This window comes from Saccharomyces paradoxus, chromosome XIII (assembly GCF_002079055.1).
Source record: "Saccharomyces paradoxus chromosome XIII, complete sequence".
NCBI lineage: Eukaryota > Fungi > Ascomycota > Saccharomycetes > Saccharomycetales > Saccharomycetaceae > Saccharomyces > Saccharomyces paradoxus.
Genome location: NC_047499.1, coordinates 375971 through 397103, shown reverse-complemented (window position 1 = coordinate 397103; position 21133 = coordinate 375971). Strand labels below are relative to the sequence as shown.

Genomic DNA, 21133 nt, shown 5'->3' with positions numbered 1-21133 from the left:
AACTACCACCTCTGGGTTGACACGATATATATGTATATATCTACTAAATGGTATCTAAGCTCAAAAACAATTATGCAACAGAGAGTAATAGTATAATCTCCTACATGAGGAAGAAGAAAGTTGCCTATTATGGTGAGCAGGTGAAATCCTAGCTACAAACGGGAAACTTATTCGGACGAGAAACAGACGAGAAACAGATGAGAATTTTTGCGCTGGGTAAGCGAGAATTTTTAAACTGCCTGTGGTTCTACAAGAAGAACCAAGAGTAAAAGTTGAAGAGTCTTCTCGATGGCTGCATTACAATTCGGGAGGGAGTGTGTGCTTAGATATGGATCCAGAGTTACAAGCTATTAGAGAAGCCAGATTGGCTCAGTTGAAAAGCAACGGTGGGGGCGCTAATAGCGATAGAAATAGCGGTGCTAATAATGGTGGAGGTGAAAATTCTGCTCCCGTTGGTGCAGCTATAGCAAATTTCTTGGAGCCACAAGCTTTAGAAAGATTGTCTCGAGTGGCCTTGGTTCGTAGAGACAGGGCCCAAGCGGTAGAGACGTATTTAAAGAAACTGATTGCTACAAACAATGTCACGCATAAAATCACTGAAGCTGAAATTGTTTCAATCTTGAACGGTATCGCCAAGCAACAAAATTCACAGAGTAACAGTAAGATCATCTTCGAACGGAAAGATTTCAGTGAGGACTTGAATTCATTTGACAAGCAGAATGCCAAAAAAGATGACGACGAAGATGACGACGACTTCTTTGATTAGTTTATATAAACGAATATTATGTTTTTCGTATAATATTACATTTGGTTTAATTATATGCCTTATAGAGTTAGAGTTACATTCACTATGTATAGCACGAAGGAGGGGTAAGCAGAATAATAACGCATTAATAAGTGCTCCGATTGTACCACACAGATATGGGGACTGACGGCATGGACAGAGATGTTGCAAACTCAAAACCAAATGTCAGATTTGCTACGCCTCAACGACTAACCGTTACTCATCCCACTACATCATCACCGCTGCATATGCCTATGTCGAGATCAACGAGAAAGCCTCTTGTAAGGACCAAAATAAGACTAGATCCCGGACACAGCGCTCTGGACTGGCACTCTCTAACCTCCAATCCAGCAAATTATTATACAAAGTTCGTTTCGCTACAACTTATTCAGGATTTACTGGATGATCCGGTATTTCAAAAAGATAATTTCAAGTTTTCACCCTCTCAGCTGAAAAACCAGTTGCTTGTCCAAAAGATCCCTCTTTATAAAATAATGCCACCCTTAAGAATAAACAGAGAAATTGTAAAGAAGCATTGTAAAGGTGAGGACGAGTTATGGTGCGTTATAAACAATAGGGTCTATGACATTTCCAGTTATTTAAAGTTCCATCCAGGTGGCACGGACATCTTATTAAGACACCGTAATAGTGATGATTTGATTACATATTTTAATAAGTATCATCAATGGGTGAACTATGAAAAATTATTACAGGTTTGTTTCATTGGCATTGTATGTGAATAAGGGTTACCAGAGGTAAAAAAAGTTTGAAGACTTATATAGGATATAAAACACTACACACTTGCTTGGTTAAGTTAAATTTATTTATTTGTTTGTGTGGGAACGGAAAGAATAAAGGCATAAAACGTTGTGCGAGGAGCAGGCTCAGTTGAGAGGGAAACGAGCATTATATTCCTGAATAGCCTTTTTATACTCTTGTATGTATTTATCCTTAATTTTTTGATCCAAGGATTGCCATTTATCTCCGATAATTTTCATCAAATCCAATTGAGACTTGTCAGGATGTTCTGCAAAAACTTGGGTACGAACTTCGTTGGCATACTTGATGAAGGGACCAGCTGGTTTTTTTGGAGGAAGCTTTTCGTCGAATTCCTTCTTGGCCTTTTGGTATTCAGAATATAGCTTCTTTCTTTGAGAAATGTATTTATCTTTTATGTCAGCTTCCAAATTTTGCCATTTTTCACCAGCAATCTTGCTAATTTCAGCTGGGCGCAAGGTTGGATTTTCCTTAACGAATTGGCTTCTGTGATCTTGCAAGTACAAAAAATAAGCAGAAGTGGGCCTTTTAGGACCCTGTTTTATCAATTCATTTCTGAGTTGCGTTCTCTTGGAAGCCTTCAACAGGGTGCTAACTATGTTAAAAAGTGGCTTAGAAGATTCGTGGAAAGATCTGGTTAATAGGCTGTAGCTGTTCATTTGTTTGTTGTCGTAATTGATTGGCTTCTTTGTTAATCTATTTACGTGTTTATCTTGGATTGGATGAGGATCCCTTTCTTGCTGTGTTGTTTCACAAAAAAAAACAACAAAAAGACGGCTACGCATGGTAGGGTAAAGGAGAAAAGTCTGTGGCTCGTAAAAAGGTAAGAAGAAAAAAAGAAAAAAGGTGCTATATCAGTAAAGAAAAGATCCAGGATTCCCTTATTGGTAAAGTGGAATTGTAGGTCACCAGATCAACAGCAACAACAACTAAATATACCAGTTTTAATAAGATGGCTTTAAGTTTAGGACAGTTCATTAATGTGAGTGGTATGGTGAAGGATTTGAAAAGTTTCAACTTTAGTGTATATGGCAGATGGTTTGGATATATCAACATAATCTTGTGTATTGCCCTCGGGATAGCGAATCTGTTCCACGTCAGTGGAGTGATAGCTTTTGGTATCATTAGTATAATCCAAGGATTAGTGATTCTATTCATTGAGATACCATTTTTGTTGAAGATTTGTCCCCTTAGCGATAATTTTATTGAATTCATTAAGAAATTTGAAACAAATGGATGGAGGTGTATTTTCTATCTGGCAATGGCAATAATCCAATACGTTTCCATTGCAGTGATGGCTACGAGTTTGATTGTGGTAGCTGTCGGGTTAACGATATCGTCAATCAGTTATGCAGTGGCATATACCAAGCATCAAGAGTTTCAGAATACAAACATCATCAAAAATCCTACAGATGACGATTTTCCCCACGAGGCTGTTGTCAGGGAAATGTTGTAAGCGAGTCCTGTGCCAGAACATACATACGTCATATATATATATATATGTAAGATTACTTTTTAGATTTGTGATTATTACTATTATCTCGAGAGTTAAATGAGTAGGAAAGGATATCTTGTGTTTCTATAAAGTCTATCTATTTGTTGTGGCTAACAATAAGGTTATTCAAAACACGCTTAACGTCGTCCTTGTTCAGTACGCCATCATTGATTAAAGTTTTGATGTTTGCATCGTAACTGTTTCCATCTTCATTTTCGGGAGCTGCTGCTACTGTTGTCGCGGGATCGCCACCGCCACCGCCGCTAGCGCTATTGTTACTATTATTGTTATCATTGTTACTATTAGTGGAGGAGGAGTTGTTATAGTTGAAGATGATGTTGTTTTTCTTAAGTTCATCTAATAAGTAGTTTGTATGCTTAAGTTTCATATGCTGTAAAAGATTATCCTTTCTTTTCTGCCTGCTCAAACACCAAGGACACAAAAAGTGCCTCTGTTGGGAATGAGACAATAAGTGTCTTTTCAACCACGACTTCCTTTTAAATGATTTCTCACAAAATTGACATTGATGGATATACTTATGGTCAGATGATGGAGCAGGTATTGCGTTCTGAGCCACAGAGCTTGAAGGAGGAATCGGTGCGGATGGGTGGTTAGGTGTGGCTGTAGGACGAGGCTGCGGTATGGTATTTATTTTCCAACCCGGAGGCAGATGCATAGGTTGCGCCGGGTTGATGTTGAGATTCAAATTTGGAGAAGAATTTTGTTGTAGTTGAAACTGGAATTGATCGGTTATTATCGTCGGATGGTGCTGAGGAGCGTTGTTTGTATTTACAGCACCACCATTATTGAGATTGTTGTGTGTGTTACTGTGATGGTGATGAGCTGGGGCTGGTGCTGGGGCTGGTGCTGGGGCGGGATGAGAAGAATTGTTACTACTGTTGTTAGGAGCGTTATTGCCGTTGTTATTGTTGTTAACAGCTGAATAGTAATGGCTTATATAAGAGGCAGGATTGAACATATATTGTTGGTCCTGTTGCGGTATTGGCATATTAGCAGCGGGAAAGGCGTAGTAAGCAGCCGCTGCAGCGCTTGTGTTAATATTGGTGGTGGCAGCAAATTGGTTTGGGTGAATATTATTGTTATTATTGTTATTGTTATTATTAGTACTATTGTTTGCGGTAGTGTAATCAGAAGCAGAGATATTGCTGTTGTTACTGTTGTTGTGGACGATCGGAGACGCGGACATATTGTTAGCAGCAGCCGCATTATTGTTGTTAGCGTTATTGTTTGGATACTGGTAGTAAGGATATATATACTGCTGCTGATGTAAGGGCATGGGCAGTTCTCTTGCTCCGGAGCTTACCATAACGTCATCCTTGTTGGAGGAAATAGTAGTAGTGTTGTAAGGTTGCGACGCCAGCGAATCACCCCCAATGTTGCTAGTGTTCGAAACATTTTGTAATATCGTGTGCTGCTGGTGCTGGTGCTGATGCTGATGCTGATGCTGATGCTGATGTTGATGCTGTTGTCGCTGTTGTTGTTGTTGTTGTTGTTGTTGTTGTTGTTGTTGTTGTTGTTGTTGCAGGTGATGGTCCGCATTCATTGTTCGAATATGATGTGTCCCTTTACTATTTGCCTATTGTTGCCTACTAGTTTCCTTCTGATATATCTTATCTTGTACCTGTTCCTTCTTGAGGAATTGTTTTGTTTGAATTTTCTTCCAAAAAAAAAATTTTTTTCTTCTTTGATTGTTACAGGCTCCCTTTCCTATTATTTCTTCCTAATTTTTTTCTCTTTTTCTCGTATTCTTCTTTAACTTTCATCAAAAGAGAGACAAAGTTTAGTAAATCTAGACGGAGTAGTAGTATAAATACTATCCAGCGCAGATCATGACAGGATGATGCGCCTTGGTAGGATAAAAAAACAACAGCGGAGGCTACAGCACATCTTTTGAGGAAAAAAAGAAGAAAATCATGAAGAAAAACGAAAAAACCGGCAATAAACACCGTTATCGCCACTACTCCTTGCCGTGCGCAGTTATCGGAAAGCGCCGAAGATGGAGAGCAGGGAGCGGTATTCGGTTCTCCTTAGTCGGAGTCAAAGATTCGAGTCGCGCGGCCGCGTACGTAGTTTTGCTTTGAGTTTCTTTTTATCGCGCGTTGTGCCCTGTCAGTTCTCACAGCATGTGAAGGCAATATACGTAATAAAGCGGATCGCGTGGCACGTAGAGACGACCCCCACCATGTCGCGTTGGACGAATTGTTGCCGTTTCTGCTGCGGGTGATCCTGGAGCGCGGTAAAATCCCAGTGCTTCATACAGCCGCCGTGCCCGTGTATTATCGCTGAATACGGTGAGTGCTACACCGAAGAAATTGTCACATATGCGGCGGACATGTCGGGCTACTCCCTCGCACAGTGCGCGCTCCAATAGCCGCCGACCGATCCCGTGCCCACGGTGTGCACAAGCTACATGTACCTCGTAAAGGTAAATCACGGGCACGCTGACCTCATGTGCAACATCGCCTTCGACGAGCCCCGTTTCCTCTGTAAGCATGAATGAGGCAAATGCACCCAGCACGCCGTTGTCCCAGTAACTGACATACACAAGGCCGGCGCTTTTCATCTCTACGAGTTTGTTTGCCTTCCACGGCTTCCGGTTGCCGTACATAATGCGCGAGGCCCGGCGATACTTGGCGCCAAGGTGTTCGTCTACTAATTGCACACATGAGTCCAACATTTGGTCGCCGCAGGATTTGTGGAACCTGTAGTTTATACACTTGGGACTGTCAGTAGCATGACGGTCACCCTCAGGAATGTAGATCATCTTCCTTTCCAGAATAGTGGTAGTGATATTACCGTTTGCATCGCTGTTCTTGAACTCTAGAGTTTCAGGAAATTTTTCCATGCAAATACTCAAGAACTGCTGGAACATTGGTGCCATAGCGACCTCTCGTCTCTCTTTTAAGCGCTCTTTCGATGTTCGTATATTGTCGTATGTGACTTTATTATATAGTGAACAACACATCTAAGCGAAAAGAAGAAAAAACTAAGAAAAAAAAACTCAAAATGGCACGCGCACCGCGCTTACATACGTGGAAAAAAAGGATGCTATAAAAAATATGTAGTTTTGTCACTCTTCTGAACTCACATTACTGCTGTTTCTTAATTTTGAGATGGGTATGTTCAGAAGCGACACTCGTCTTCGTGGTTCGCCATTGTTTGCCTTGATCTTGTACTTGTTCTCGTTCTCGTCATTCGGGATCTCTCTTAGTCCCATTCCTATAGTGACGTCAGCGCTATTGCCGCCAATGCCGCCCGTGCCACCACCGCCGTCGTCATTGATTGTTGATGTCTGTGAGTCTGTTCTCACGTTATCATTGCTCTTGTTAGGCAACAAGTATCTATTAATCAACGCGATGTTATTGTGCGGACTTGTTGGTGTTGCGCTGTGTCGTACTGATTGAGGTGCCTGCTCTTTCTTGGGCGACACACCCACTGGAGTCTTTACGTTTATAGAGTTCACTCTTAGTCTTGAGCTGGAATTTGAGCTCGACGAAAAACTGTCCGTCGATAAAGTCGGTTTTCGTGGGTTAAATACCGGATTTGTAATGGAGCTCCTCCGATTCCCACTGTTATTGTTAGCTGTATGCGTTGATACTCTTCTTGGTAATACCGGCAGGGGACTATTATTAGAATAGAGTGAATATGGAGAATTCATGCTTAAAACTGGGGAAGGCCCGTCCTCAAAAGTGGCCTTTGCATTTAGTATAGGAGTCCTGAATGAACTTGGTTTCTTGCCAGCGCCCAGTGGTGGCCCCTTCTTTTTTACTTCTTTTAACACTTTTGAATATATATTACCCACTTCAAACGTTTGTGCCACGTCTATTGGTCTCCAATTGCCTTTATCCCTGACATTATCGTCCAAGGACACTTCACTTTCGTTGAGGAGCATCTTCATGCAACTTATACTGCCATATTCCAGGCATACATGCAGCGGCGTATCGCCATTGAAGTCCATCACCCACAAATCAGCACCGACCCCTATCAACAAACTCAGACATTGATAATAATCGTTCATACATGCTATATGGATGGGGGCCCTACCATTCTCCCCGCGATGGTTGATAAATCGCGGAAATTGTTGCAAAAGTAAATGTAAAGTTTGCTCGTGACCCTTCATTAACGCCAAATGCACACATGTATTCCCTTTAAAAGTTTTTATTAACTCATGCTTGTCGTGTCCCAGCTGAATTAAATACACGCATATAAGGTACCTTCCATGATACGAGGCGTAATGTAATGAGCTCCATCCGTTCTCTGAGTCGATGTTAGTTAGCAAATCCGGATTCCGTCGCAACAGTCTCTTCACTATAAGTAAATTGCCTTCAACAATAGCCTCCCGCAACCGAACGGAGGGTTCCTTCAACATCTTTTGTTCAATATACTCTCTTTTCTTACTAGCGTTCTTTTTTTTATTTTTAGGGTCCAGTTAATTAATACATTTTCAATGGTATCAGATCAAAAAAAGTGGAAAAAAAAACGTAATTATGCCAAAAGAAAAAAAAAAGAAGTGTGAACTCCGGAATAACCGGACCACAAGAGAAATTAAGCAATTAATTACATGAAATTCACCAGGCTATTGTAAAAGCTAATCCGGTACTTGCATATCGTGTGTGTCATCTTTATTACATCATGACTACAAAAAAAAGTGATGGGCGAGCAACCATTATTGTAAGTACAATTCGGGAAGTTTTCGAAACAATTTCAATAATTTGTCCACGAAATTATGCACAATAGGGGTTTTGAATAAAATGTATAATTGTATATAGCATTCAAGATACTGGACGCCCTATCCGTTGGTTTGCTCTCTTTCCTCTTGGGACTCTTGCCAGGCAAGGTCTACGTCTTGTCACACTCTTTACTATTTCCTGCAATTTATAGCTAGACTTCAGCTTTTTTTGCGCCATTGGGGTACTTCTCTGTCTTCTATTCCCGTTGTTAATTTAGACGCTTCTTTAAAGGTTCACAGACTCTTCTATTGTACAGTGTGTGGCAAAAAAACCAAAAAAAAAAGCCAAAGAAGATAATTCTACATATTGCAAGAAACAACTGGAGCAGGCTATCAAGCACGAAAACATATTTACAATGCCTGTGGTTACTGTGAAGTATAACTTTCAACTTTTCAAATGTAAAGTTACTTCGAATTCCACACTAAACGATGTATTACACCAATCTTTGCAGTTCTTCCAACTGCGCACCCCGCCAAACGATTGGACATTGGTACATTTGGATAAGCCAGTGCCATTAGATTTGCCATGGAGGCTTCTAAACTTACCAATGGGTGTCAACTTAGAATTATCTAACAATATTAATTCTCCGGTGGCAAATAAGAGCAACAACGAAGATATGCGATCAAACACAATTAAAATACGGTTTCAAATTCCAGGAAGAGATTCAGTAGTTAAAGAAGTGCCATCCGGTCAACCAATTGCCCCAATCTTGCAAAATATAAGTGGTGTTGCAGGGAATGATTTCAAGATTCAAGTGTTTTCCAGGACCATAGAATATAAAACAATTAAGGATGAGGATTTGACGCTTGAAAAATTAGGAATCCAAGAACCATCTTCAATTAGATTGCTTCTTGCTAATCCATCGTATTCTAAGGGCGTTAGCACGAACAGCGCCGCCCACCTAGAACAAATTCCTCCCACAGTAGTGACAAGCCCGGAAACAGTTGCCTCGTCACCACCTCATGAATTTCATAAACCTTCTGTGTTCTTGCCTTCGGATGAGCCACTAGCAGCTATCAAGGATCAAATTGAAGGTGAAGAAGACTACGAATTGACAGTAGAACAAGCCAAAAAATACCAAAAAATGTTATCATTGAAGGCCGGTACTTTAGGTGGTCCTATTTTAACAAAAAGACTTAGAGAGCAATCAGCAAACAATTCGCTTAAGAAAAATAAGGCTATATCTGAATGTTTACTAAGAGTCAAGTTTCCTGATAGAAGCCACATCGAAATAGCATTTAAACCCAATGAAGATATGCGTACAGTCTATAACGTCGTATCGCAGTTTCTGATCGATGAAAAAATGCCTTTTACGTTAAATCAATCCCATCCTTTTAAACCATTGGCTAAAAATGATCAGACGCTATTGAATGACTTGGAGTTTGGCTCTAAAACAATGCTCCTTTTTGAAACAAATTCAAGTTTTACTGGACCCTTAATAAAGAGCTCTCTTTTGGAAGATGCGCAAAAAATTGCACACCAGACAAAGATAAACCCACCAGCTAATACGACAGATAAGCCCAATTCACGGGGGCCCTTTGATAACGCTGCAAATATCAAAAAGACTTTGAATAGAGTACCTAAATGGATGAAATTGAGTAAAAAATAAATGAAAAGTAAAAGAGTTTTCTCTTCTAACTTCATTAAATATTTACATGTGAAGATAAATATATATATATAATGCATTCGTTCTTCACGCTTTTATCTTCAATTTATTTACTTCTTCTATTAATTCCTCGGGCAAAGTAGACTCTGTCCCTAATTCTCCAAAGGCATCTTTTACCATCAGGAAACTAGAATAAGCGCTTCTTTCTTTCCACTTTATGAAGATCAAAATTTCCCTGATCAAATGAGATAGTATCCTCTTTTGATCTGTATCCTGTGGGATCCTTTTTAAAATCAACTCATTATTCATTAACTCCATCTTCCGCATCTTGTAATCACAAGCATCTTTACTGATGTTACTAATATCTCGTAAATATTGTCTCTTCAAACCCTTTAAAATATACATACTCATATCGTAATCAATATCCAAATCAAACTTTTTCGTTAGAAATGTTAATACGGCAGGAACTGCCTCTAATTCTCCGCTTTTTATAAACGTGGAAACAATTAATTTAGAAAAGGCCCTGTCTGGTAAAATTTCACCATTGTTTGTCGTCATTCGAAACAATACTCTTGGGTGACAAGTTGGATGTGTTTTTATCTGCCTTTTTATCAGTTTCTTTACAATGGACGATTTTTTTGATAATATCTTAGAATTATTTTGTAAAACATGATAGTAGTGGCAATACACCGACCAAATCTTGTGGTACAACGGTTTTGTTATGATACGGCGGTTATAAAATTGGGAAGGATCTGAAGTTGATAGTGAAGATTCAGAGCTCACCTGTTGTTTGGTCTCAAGTAACGGGTTGATAATCTCAAAACTTGAATTAAAGTCATATATGCTATCATAAAAGTTAAGTATTTCTCTCAAAAAAACAGCATTCGGAGTAATCTCTGACTGCTGCATCCTTTTTAAAAGTGACTTCACTTTCTGCTTACATTCCTTTTTGCTAAATGAGGGTGTGTTTCGTGCCTTCATATTTTGAATTTGAAGACTATAAAATTCAACAAATTTAGCGTAATGATACGCATTAACTTCGGAATAAAATTGATTATAAAGTAAATCTGGGTTCTTTTTTGATTTGTGGGAGGCTTCTTCTAGCTTCTTCAAGACATTATATGCTTTTTCTTCTTCACCTATACCCAGAAGTATGTTCAACAATCCATTAAACTTTTTAGAACGTGACACACTGTTTAGTTTCATCCATTGTCCAGAAGCCTGTTGAGCAATAAACTCTTCCACAAAATCAGTTAATACAACACTTTTTGTTAAGGCCGAAACGTTTTCAAACAGCAAGTCATTATATATTGGAGCATCTGTGTTATACTTAATAATAACGCTCTCAAATGCCTTTTTCAACATTCTGATGTTATTCGTTGGCACGACGTAATCTTTGCTTTGAGCAAAAATGTTGCGTAGCTTTTCAAAATCTTTTAACATATTCAGTTTGGTTTTCAAAATTAGAAATGCAGCATCTTCTTGCGTCGTTCCAGGTATTTCCATGTACCTACTGATAAGTTGCGCCGCCATGGGAATGTTTTTCTTAAAAAGATGGAAATCAACAATGCTTATATAGTCGTAGTCCGATGGTATTTCTGCTTCATTCAGAAATTCAGTAGCATGTTCCTCATTCTGAAAATTTTTAACTCCCATTGGAGATCCCCCCTGCTTATCTTTCATTCTAATTATTCCAACTTCTGCCACTAATTTGATAAATCGGTCAGTCAGCACATTAGCCTCAGTAACATTGCCAATCGACAGATACTTTCGTATACCCAATTTAACAACTCTTGGGCTTAAATAAGAATACTTTGTCGGGAACTTAACATCTGTCTCGGCTAAAAGTTTTCTGAAATTTCTCAAATGGTTAGATCTTAATGTGATCATTAAACCTAGTTCATTCCACCAGCGCTCGTTTACTTTGTCTTTATTAGTAATAAATAAATTGTATGCTGCCTTGTAGTTTCCAAAAATCAGTAGAGATTCAATGTAGAATGACTCATTTATAGGATCTAAACGAACTCTCCCTGTGCCATAAAGTAAATTTCCAACCAAGTAAATACCTTTTTGCTTCTTTCCTTCCACCGGTATTAATTTGACAACTTCAAAGGCTTGAGCAAGTTGACTGAATGTGATCATTTCTACTATTGACTCTTTTGGTTGGATCACTCCATTAAACCGCTCATTAAAGCTTTTCAAAATGTCGAGAAGAAATGACGTATTTTTTAAGGATCTGCGAGCCTCCTGATCTCCTAATTGTTCCTCTGCTGATTGGAAAATATCGTTCATTATGGATTGCTCTAAGTCATCTTCATTTCTTTCCTCTTCATCGCAAACTTGACGTAGGCCAGTTGTGTTCAACCTTTTTATTTCTAAGTCACACTCTTCTAACAGATAGTTGAAAACCGCACTAATTTTTGTAATACTATTGGATTCCCTGCTTTCTAAAGTTTTCTTCAAATTGTTTAGATTCTTATTGCTTCTTTTGAAAGTATTTCCATTGCAAAATTTCAGGTATTGAATGAACGTTTCTTGGGTAGCATCAAGCGCATTAATCTCTTGAAATTTCTTACTACTAAGAAGGTCATTTTCAACCACCTCTGGTGTTTCTCCTTTCATAACGAGGCATTTTTCTGGTTCATCTGGCTTTATGGTAGTCTTATTAAGAACTTCAGGTATATGGGAGATGTGGTCCAATGGCGCTCGCTTCAATCTATAAAAACGTATCTGAGACTTTGCTATCAAAGCGCTGTTGCAAAGTAAGCGATTGTATTTGAGCATGAGTATAAGCGTAGTATGACCCTGCTTAGTACGCCACTATCACCTAGTGAATACTACCTGTTCGCATGATATAGGATCTTAAGATCTTTTTGATTCGTCTTCAATGATAAAGCTTTAGGTGCCGCAGTTGGGACTCTTTTAGCTAAATCATCTTGAGTAGTGACGTAGGACATCTTCTGCAGTTTCAGTCTGCGTCGTGTTATGGTCCTACCGTACTTCGCGAGCATCTTCAATTTATAGAAGAATATCTAACCCACTAATCTTCGAATGCGGCTACATACCTATTCTTATATATATATATATATATATACCTGCGTCGCTAATATTAACCAATCAATGATCCAGTTCTAGCTCCTAAATAAATTGAAAGTAAAACGATTCCCCATTGGTAAAAGTGTTCAATAGAAATTATTTTGACATTCGTCCGAGCCGCAGGGTATTTTGACCAAATCCATACAACAGAGCACAGTAGCCAGTAGTATTTATTCTTGAGTGAAACGTACCCACACTTTATAATTGTTCTGCTAGTTTTCCACATAATATCTAATACCTTCATCAATGCCATAACATTTCCATGGATAAGCGAAATTCTAATTTCAATATCGTCCAATTTATTTTTCGTGCCATTCAACCTTTTTGAAATATCACTAAAAGTTGAGAAAATCTCCTCATTCCACAAAGCGAAATCTTCGTTTAATGTGGATGTGATAGCTGTCCATTCTTGTAGTAGAGTATTTTTGAAGTTCGTCATCTCAGGTACTATCTCATTCGTCATGGACGGTAATAATGAATCATGTAGGATAGAATTGAAGCCTTGCAAGAGTTCTATAGCTTCCATTTGTGATTCAGAGAGATCCTTTGACATACCTCCTAACTGTTTCTTTATCCCCATTGAAAAATTCTCTAGCTCGGTATTAACCAACCGGTTGTTTCTAGAATAATACTCTCTCACATCATGGGACATCTCCACTAGGTCCTGTAAATTATTCAGGCTGTCGTCCTTCAAATCATTTATCTTAGCTTTTATGTCATTTTTACTAAGCTCATCGGCTAAATCACTCACGATATGATGAATATTATCAACTTCATTCAATAGTTGGTTGTTCTTCTCTATAATCTGAACTTCTAATTGTTCCGAAGTGTCGTAGAATAAATCATTCACCCTGTCCTTAAAAAATGAGAGATTATTCTCTAAGATTATTCGATTGCTTTCGGTCATATTTCGCAGTTCGCTATCATAATTGCGGAACATCCTGGCCAGATCGTTCAAAAAACTTTCAGATTCTTGCTCCATTTGGAACATCAGATCATTCAATTTAGTATCAATATCACCCCCAAATGAATCGTAAAGTTCTGTGATATTTAAAAACAGCCTCAGTATCTGTTCTTTTTCAAAAGGAAGAAGATTTTCATAACATATACTCGATAGTCGCTGATAATTTCCACTATAAGTTGTCCACCACTGTGAAGATGATTCTAGTTCAAACATACAATCCATCATTGATCCCAAGTCGTCAACCATACAATTTGCTGGTATTTCACCCAAGCCGGATGCCTGAAACTCGCATACTGAAAGTTTAATAGCCGTTTCTACCCTAGTTTCAGCATCAATGGATTCAAATCCGTTCGCCATACATTGTGGCAAATAACTTTTAAGTGCGTCTTTAACACATGTTGATTTTAAGAATGGAAATTTGGACTCTAAAACGTTTGTCGCAACGGAATCGTCTGTGTATATCAATCTTCCTTGTAGCAGATTATTAATTTTTCCCAGTTCGGAACTTGAAACAAACTTAATACAAATTGCGAACAAATAGACGTGGCGCATTGCAAATGGTCGAAAACTTTGAATAAAAGCTGGTTGTTGGACCAGAATATGTATGATGGGTTGATATTCCCAGGCTCTATGTATATATAGAAATTTTTTGTTCATTTAATCTCAAAACAATTATGATAAAATCACCCCCCTAATGTGGCAGAGTAACTGTACGTACATATTCTTATTTACATTGTTCATTTGCGCAGAATGGGTAATTCCCGTTCCAGTGAGATTCACTTATGTTCCTTTTTCTCAGAATATATGACTTATGGGCATAAAGCTTTCTGTTCAGCGCATGTTAAGTAATTCTCGGTGAAATACTTTTTGTAATCTTTATTATAGCCTACAGCACCGGTATTCTTAATTATGTGATTTTTCTCACTCTTTTTTAGAGCCTTAATAATTTGTAGTTGATATTTATGACTTAATTTGATCTCATATGTATCTATCATATGAGCCATCATAGTGTAATTTCCTTGAAGTGCAAAAGATAGTATAAATTCCTCCACAAACTCACTGGGCATGTTCTGCTCATATATTAGGGTCATTGAATTGAAAACTGTAGATAAATTTGCCGAGTTAATCATTGGGTCTTTGGTAAATGTTAATACTTTTCTGATAAAAATGGGGAGAGTGCTATCCATGGCCCGTTTTGAGTTATTGGATTTTCGGATAATATTTAGCAAAGAGCATAGTTCGTCGAAATGTCTGCACATAGGTATCAAAAACTTAAACAGGTTTATTATTCCATGATTTCCTATTATGGGCGCAAGATCTGCTATGAATGCGAATTTGGATTTTATATCAAAAAACTTGGTGCTCTTACCAAAATGAGCGTCAACTTCTTCCAGATATCTATTAATGATAGTAGCGTCCGGTAAAATACCCTTCTTTATCAAATGGCCCAGAAAATTTTTGCTCTCATCCAAATTGCCAGTTTTGATGAAAAATGATAATAGTTGTTCAATTATTATTGGGTGTAATGAATCTTCACAACGCCTAGGAAAAAATCTGTTGTTGGTTGCCGCCAATAGGTCCTCTAATGCGGTGACCAAATTAGCACTGTACGGCAAATTTTTATTTGTTTCCATTTTGAAAAGAATATGATATAAAATAATGCCCATGGCTTTCATTTGGTCTAAACGTGAATATAATTGTATCTCGGTAAGATTTATTAGTAATATGAGTTTTTCGCTCGAGTTTCCGTGGTGTTTTATCAGATAAGCTAGTATGTCTTCGCAAAATAATTTAGTCTGCTTATTATCGCGGTCAAAAATGACCTGTAGTTCACTATTCAGAGACTCGACACTGGATTGCAAGTCATCTGTATCTTTAATGTTTGATAATGCATTTTTCAGACCCGATAATTTAGTGATATCGGCAGAAGACAAATGGAGAACGTGAAAGGGTTTAAGGTTTTTGTTTGTGGGCTTAAGTACCATATTTTGTTGGTGTTGTTGTTTTGCAGTAAACTCGATCAGCCATCTATTCACACCCCTAATGTCATCAAACTTTAATTTGCTATCGACTAGTATAGTCTTTAGGCTCTCTGGGTGCTTTATGAGTGACGGAACAACCTTTTTGCCATCAAGTAGGCTAGGGTTGTATTCTGTAGTGCATGCGGTGAATTGCTCAATTGGTGTTGGTTGATAAAATGGGTGAATTATTTCTTCTGGATGAGGAACTTTGTCTGCGTGTTTAATGATTTTTTGACTTTCTGCCAGTAGAGAAGTCTTTTTAAGTACGGGATACCATTTTCGAGATTGCATTCTAATGAAGCAGTCGTTCCTTCATTTGTTGATTCCTTACACTGTAGTAATCATTTCAAAGGCCCTTAACAAGTAGTGGTAGAGGAAGAAAAAAAATGTACAAATACTTGGAAGCCGATTGGCAAACCGATATTACGTGCGAAATGACACATGGTGTAAATTATTCAATGAACCCTCTATATGTGACTTCTGGGGCGACTATACTATCTGTATGCGTTGGAGTGACTTCTCCACATTCTGAGCTATTGCCGTTTTGTTTACTCAGGCAGATGTCTGAAATTGAGTACTGTTCCATTGAGCAGGCATGCGCGATCGATTGTTGCGATTCATATTTTTTAACTGACACAACTCTTCTCATGACCCAAAGCATAGAACAACAAAGTGCTACGCTAATAGTAGCGGCTAACATTAGCCAGCCCGGCCAGTCCAATTTGGAGATAAAAAGAAGAATATCTACCAAAAAACATAAAAGACATAGCATGAACGTTGGCAGCGAAAAAAGCGCCGTGAACAACAACATCTCAGGCGAATCCCCCAGCGGTGTTACCATGATGATCACTGCCAAGATTAATAGCGTTCCAGTGAATGCCAATGAGATCGGGTGAACCACCAATAAATTGGAGACGACCACTTTCGAGTTAGATGGCAGCGTCAAGACATGCCCAGAGGAATCGACATCTGTACTATCATATCCTATCTTCTTTTTCGTACACATCAACTCTCGGTTTGGGCCACGTACACACCATCCAAACAGTCCATAGTAGTGATTTCTGAACGACGATAACGATAGATACTTGGTCACGGGGACCGTGATCAGCGGAAGTATTTCAAAGATGGTTGTGATTGCTAGCAAAAATACCACAATGTGGATCATGCAAACCATGCTCCTCTTTGCTTCACTCAACCTACCTCAACTGTGCGAATTCTTTATTTAGATAGACGTCTTTACCCTCTCCCTTGTTCTCAACGCCCATCACCATCCTGTATACATTGTTTCTTTGGTTATGCTTACGCGCGCCGCTGGGGAAAATCAAACTATGGCGAAATTCGGCAATAATAAATTGACAGTTACTTGTTGAGATAAAAAGGAGTCATGTTTTGTACACAGTTTATACTATGCTGCGTTGCAAACCTGGTCTGCTTTCGACGCGTCAGTAAATTGTGACAATACCAAAATTATAATGTGTTTTGGCCGTTGTATAGCAAAATTTATCTTATACTTTGTTAGTATGCTTTAGTAAAACAGAAAGCTCTTGAGTTTCCCCCAACACTGTACGACGGAATTCTGAGAGTAGCGATCCATCAGAGCCATGATTGGACCCAAATTGAGGGTTGCAGGGATAGTAGTGTTGACTTGGAGTGCACATCAATCGTTATTGACGGTCTTTTCTTGGCGAAGGTCTTTTTTCCAATGCGATGTATAGATAGGATGACTCACTGCGTAATTCGCTGCCAGCTTCTTTAGTCGTCGAATATATGAAAGTTTTACATCAGCTCGTCACATAAAAGTAACGGTTTTTTGGGACCAGTACCAGAGACTACTTCTATTTCTTTCATTTTGAAGAGGTCCGAAATTCAGCATACCATGAGAGTATCACCAGCATTACTGCAACGCTCGAAACAGCTTATAGATAAGTATGCATTATACGTGCCCAAGACGGGCTCCTTTCCTAAGGGATTTGAAGTAGGCTACACTGCGTCTGGAGTCAAAAAAAACGGGAGCCTGGACCTGGGAGTAATCTTGAATACAAATAAATCTCGTCCTTCGACTGCAGCAGCTGTTTTCACAACCAACAAATTCAAGGCTGCACCTGTATTGACATCGAAGAAGGTCCTTGAAGCTGCCCGTGGTAAAAACATCAACGCTATTGTAGTCAATTCTGGATGTGCTAACTCAGTCACAGGCGATCTCGGTATGAAAGATGCCCAAGTAATGATCGATTTGGTTAACGATAAAATTGGTCAAAAAAACTCCACCTTAGTCATGTCTACAGGTGTTATTGGACAACGACTACAGATGGACAAGATTAGTACTGGTATCAATAAGATTTTTGGAGAAAAAAAATTCGGCAGCGATTTTAACTCTTGGTTGAACGTGGCCAAATCAATCTGTACAACTGATACTTTTCCAAAATTGGTTACATCTAAATTCAAATTACCTAGTGGTACTGAGTATACTTTGACGGGTATGGCCAAAGGTGCAGGCATGATTTGTCCTAATATGGCTACCTTATTGGGTTTTATAGTTACAGATCTTCCTATCGAAAATAAGGCGTTGCAGAAAATGCTAACCTTTGCCACTACCCGTTCATTTAATTGTATATCAGTAGATGGAGATATGAGCACCAATGATACAATTTGTATGTTAGCCAATGGTGCTATTGATACTAGAGAAATCAACGAAGGCTCTAAAGACTTTGAACAAGTAAAATTACAGGTCACGGAATTTGCTCAGCGCTTGGCCCAGTTAGTTGTTCGCGATGGTGAAGGGTCGACAAAGTTTGTTACTGTTGACGTTAAAAATGCGTTGCACTTCGAAGATGCTAGAACAATTGCTGAATCAATTTCGAATTCTATGTTGGTCAAAACTGCATTATATGGGCAAGATGCCAATTGGGGAAGAATCTTATGCGCCATCGGGTATGCAAAGTTGAATGACTTGAAATCTCTAGATGTCGATAAGATCAACGTTAGCTTTATTGCTACTGACAATTCTGAGCCTCGTGAGCTGAAGCTCGTTGTTAATGGTGTGCCACAATTAGAGATTGACGAAGCAAGAGCTTCTGAAATATTGGCTTTGAATGATTTGGAAGTGTCTGTCGACTTAGGCACCGGTGATCAGACAGCACAATTTTGGACTTGTGATTTATCACATGAATATGTAACAATTAACGGTGATTACCGTTCATAGAATCACATACATTCTCTTTAACCTCTCTTTTATGAGCATTATTACATAAATACAGAAATGTAACGTTTGCCGTACCCTCTGAAGAAGTTTGGCTATCGCCAGCTCCTAGAAAGAATTCATTTTTTACCTTTTCATTTATATATAACGTACGTTGACTGCCCTGACGCGCCGCTTTTATTTGACTACATCATACAGAACTTCCCCACTATACCAGATGGGTTGGTATATATATATGCATATATACCTATGTATTAACGTATCGTTAACCAGATTTGGTGCTGTCGACTGTTGGAATCTCTACTTGATCATTTAAGAAATTAACCAATTTCTGTGCATCAAGCAAATTGGCGTTGAAATATTGACGTTTTGGTATGACACTCAATAAATCAAGGACTTCTGTTGGAAGCTCTGAGTCTCTCTTGAATTTTTTATTGGAGAAGTTTCCATTGTTTCCAGTTTCCTCCATTAATCTCTTCCTATCTGACGAATTCATATTAGAAGAGCCATGATCACCATTCTTGTTTCCAGAAGAAAAGTAACTATCTTCTCCTTCATTATACATATAGGTTAATTCTAATTTCTTTATTAGGTTTGAGTTTTGAATTTTATAACGGCTTGTGAAAGCCTCAATTAAATTTTCTTGGGGGAACCTTTTAAAAAATCTTTTCTCCAGAGAATAAACGTTGTTTAAGTTGCCAAACTTGGATTCATAACTTATCATTTTCTTGTATATTGCCTTCAACTGGGTTAAATCTTGAACTTTTTCCACGGATGTTTCAAATAAGGTTTTGATCTGTGAATCCTTATTTAAAAATATTAAAAAATCTAAGTATTTGTTGATATAAACTCCATCGTTTTGGAAGTATTTCAAACCCAGTTCTAGAACCTTAAAAGCTGTCTTATAATCATTTTGATTTTGAAATTCTAAGTATGCATTTTCCACGTAGACGTCATGTGTTAATATACGTTTCAGTTTACGACATTTACCGAATACAATACGTGCTGCGGACAGTCCCGATATTCTTTTCATCGTATTCATATACACGCAAAATACGAATGTTAATTTTTCCCTTTGTTTGTATACCATCTCTTGTTCATTCCCTGTGTTATTGTCTTCACTCGTATTTATATCGGAAGCAATCTTCTTATATTGCGATAGCAAAGTTTGAGTACATCTGTCAAAGCAGTTAGAAACACTTTCAGAATCATTATCCAGTTCGTAACATTCGGATAATTTGAATGTAAGAGAAGGTGAGTCGGGATTAGCTAATAACGCAGTATATAAGATATTTTGTCGATCCGAATTTTCAGATATATACATTGAATAATCGTACCACATTTCAGCAGAAAATATCATGTATTGAATACCTTGTTTATAAACATAATTGATCCTTTGTGATAGCACATCTTCACTAAGAATTAATTTATTTTCCCTTTCCCACTTTATCCAATTCAACCAAATTTGTAACTGCTGAATGTTTGAGTCTGATGTACCTGATTGTGGTATGTTTTTCTTGTTTGCTGTGCGCAGATTGATTGGGGATGCCCTTTTCAATCCATTAGTAACATTCAGCCATTCTTGGTACAAGGAACGGGCTTTCATGTATTCGGCCGATAATTCACCAATGAACTTTCTGGCTGTTAGCGAATTTATTTCTTGTTCCCATTGAGTGTATCTATTCCACATTTTCTCTAAATTATCAAAGGGAACACATAACATTTTCTTGTAGAATTCCCTGAGCATGTCAATCCGTTGTTGCTCTTCCCATTTGTTGAATGGCTTCCACTGCTCTAAGAAATTGAGATATTCATTCCAAAAAGAGGATGACTTGGGTTCAAAAATTGCACACTTTTGCATAACTAATTGGAATGCCTTGACAATAACGGCTCTCGCTTCTTGTCCACCGGTGATTAAGTTGTTTTTCCTGCGTATGTAGTCCAAATATGTTGACCAAAGAGATAGGTCATTATTTTCCAACTTACCAGAAAGGCATTGCGCCAGAATCTTCTCAACCGTCTCAAATTCATCTCTTGCCAATTCACCCTTCAATTGTAAAGTCCACGCAGGTGAATAAAACGGGAATGTGTTATGAAACTGCTCGTATACTTCTCTCACTTTAGCGTACGACTCTTGAGTTTCTAAATATTGAATGAGTTGGAAATAAGATAAAATATCGGTGGGGTTGTCTTTAATCCTTTCTCTAAGTCGTAATTCATCTCCATGTATATTGTCACTAGACCCTGCAGCTTTATCCGCAGAGGGATATAATAAGTCAGGAGTCGTAGAGCTAGACATATCTCTTGTTTGACCCTCTATTTTGCTCTCTTCTCGTGTCGTAGAGTATATTTTCACCACACAAGGTACTCTTTTCTTCTTGATTATTATATGGCAACTTCAATCGACAATTTTTGTCATGATAATCATCATTTTAAACGG

At 38.4% G+C, this 21133-nt stretch overlaps 14 protein-coding genes across 14 annotated transcripts; 5 read left to right on the top strand and 9 right to left on the bottom strand.

The window, feature by feature from the left end:
• Positions 1 to 328: 328 nt before the first annotated feature.
• On the top strand, positions 329 to 766 carry SDD2 (Sdd2p; the record flags this gene model as incomplete). The annotated part of the gene is made up of 1 exon (XM_033912489.1): positions 329 to 766. One exon carries the CDS (start codon positions 329 to 331, stop codon positions 764 to 766), a length of 438 nt encoding a protein of 145 aa, XP_033768380.1.
• Positions 767 to 921: 155 nt separating this feature from the next.
• On the top strand, positions 922 to 1527 carry IRC21 (Irc21p; the record flags this gene model as incomplete). The annotated part of the gene is made up of 1 exon (XM_033912488.1): positions 922 to 1527. The coding sequence occupies one exon, from the start codon at positions 922 to 924 to the stop codon at positions 1525 to 1527; it is 606 nt and encodes a 201-aa protein (XP_033768379.1).
• Positions 1528 to 1668: 141 nt separating this feature from the next.
• On the bottom strand, positions 1669 to 2220 carry ABF2 (DNA-binding protein ABF2; the record flags this gene model as incomplete). The annotated part of the gene is made up of 1 exon (XM_033912487.1): positions 1669 to 2220. The coding sequence occupies one exon, from the start codon at positions 2218 to 2220 to the stop codon at positions 1669 to 1671; it is 552 nt and encodes a 183-aa protein (XP_033768378.1).
• Positions 2221 to 2513: 293 nt separating this feature from the next.
• Positions 2514 to 3017, top strand: TVP18 (Tvp18p; the record flags this gene model as incomplete). Its single annotated transcript, XM_033912486.1, has 1 exon — positions 2514 to 3017. The coding sequence occupies one exon, from the start codon at positions 2514 to 2516 to the stop codon at positions 3015 to 3017; it is 504 nt and encodes a 167-aa protein (XP_033768377.1).
• A 136-nt stretch (positions 3018 to 3153) lies between these two features.
• On the bottom strand, positions 3154 to 4620 carry MOT3 (Mot3p; the record flags this gene model as incomplete). The annotated part of the gene is made up of 1 exon (XM_033912485.1): positions 3154 to 4620. The coding sequence occupies one exon, from the start codon at positions 4618 to 4620 to the stop codon at positions 3154 to 3156; it is 1467 nt and encodes a 488-aa protein (XP_033768376.1).
• A 573-nt stretch (positions 4621 to 5193) lies between these two features.
• NAT4 (N-terminal L-serine N(alpha)-acetyltransferase NatD) lies at positions 5194 to 6042 on the bottom strand (the record flags this gene model as incomplete). Its single annotated transcript, XM_033912484.1, has 1 exon — positions 5194 to 6042. One exon carries the CDS (start codon positions 6040 to 6042, stop codon positions 5194 to 5196), a length of 849 nt encoding a protein of 282 aa, XP_033768375.1.
• Positions 6043 to 6147: 105 nt separating this feature from the next.
• On the bottom strand, positions 6148 to 7446 carry AVO2 (Avo2p; the record flags this gene model as incomplete). Its single annotated transcript, XM_033912483.1, has 1 exon — positions 6148 to 7446. The coding sequence occupies one exon, from the start codon at positions 7444 to 7446 to the stop codon at positions 6148 to 6150; it is 1299 nt and encodes a 432-aa protein (XP_033768374.1).
• A 716-nt stretch (positions 7447 to 8162) lies between these two features.
• On the top strand, positions 8163 to 9416 carry UBX4 (Ubx4p; the record flags this gene model as incomplete). The annotated part of the gene is made up of 1 exon (XM_033912482.1): positions 8163 to 9416. One exon carries the CDS (start codon positions 8163 to 8165, stop codon positions 9414 to 9416), a length of 1254 nt encoding a protein of 417 aa, XP_033768373.1.
• Positions 9417 to 9500: 84 nt separating this feature from the next.
• Positions 9501 to 12197, bottom strand: SOV1 (Sov1p; the record flags this gene model as incomplete). Its single annotated transcript, XM_033912481.1, has 1 exon — positions 9501 to 12197. One exon carries the CDS (start codon positions 12195 to 12197, stop codon positions 9501 to 9503), a length of 2697 nt encoding a protein of 898 aa, XP_033768372.1.
• Positions 12198 to 12522: 325 nt separating this feature from the next.
• Positions 12523 to 14130, bottom strand: KAR5 (Kar5p; the record flags this gene model as incomplete). Its single annotated transcript, XM_033912480.1, has 1 exon — positions 12523 to 14130. The coding sequence occupies one exon, from the start codon at positions 14128 to 14130 to the stop codon at positions 12523 to 12525; it is 1608 nt and encodes a 535-aa protein (XP_033768371.1).
• Positions 14131 to 14282: 152 nt separating this feature from the next.
• AEP1 (Aep1p) lies at positions 14283 to 15785 on the bottom strand (the record flags this gene model as incomplete). Its single annotated transcript, XM_033912479.1, has 1 exon — positions 14283 to 15785. The coding sequence occupies one exon, from the start codon at positions 15783 to 15785 to the stop codon at positions 14283 to 14285; it is 1503 nt and encodes a 500-aa protein (XP_033768370.1).
• A 160-nt stretch (positions 15786 to 15945) lies between these two features.
• Positions 15946 to 16668, bottom strand: RIM9 (Rim9p; the record flags this gene model as incomplete). Its single annotated transcript, XM_033912478.1, has 1 exon — positions 15946 to 16668. One exon carries the CDS (start codon positions 16666 to 16668, stop codon positions 15946 to 15948), a length of 723 nt encoding a protein of 240 aa, XP_033768369.1.
• Positions 16669 to 17370: 702 nt separating this feature from the next.
• On the top strand, positions 17371 to 18696 carry ARG7 (glutamate N-acetyltransferase; the record flags this gene model as incomplete). The annotated part of the gene is made up of 1 exon (XM_033912477.1): positions 17371 to 18696. The coding sequence occupies one exon, from the start codon at positions 17371 to 17373 to the stop codon at positions 18694 to 18696; it is 1326 nt and encodes a 441-aa protein (XP_033768368.1).
• Positions 18697 to 18958: 262 nt separating this feature from the next.
• RNA14 (cleavage polyadenylation factor subunit RNA14) lies at positions 18959 to 20992 on the bottom strand (the record flags this gene model as incomplete). Its single annotated transcript, XM_033912476.1, has 1 exon — positions 18959 to 20992. The coding sequence occupies one exon, from the start codon at positions 20990 to 20992 to the stop codon at positions 18959 to 18961; it is 2034 nt and encodes a 677-aa protein (XP_033768367.1).
• Positions 20993 to 21133: the final 141 nt, after the last annotated feature.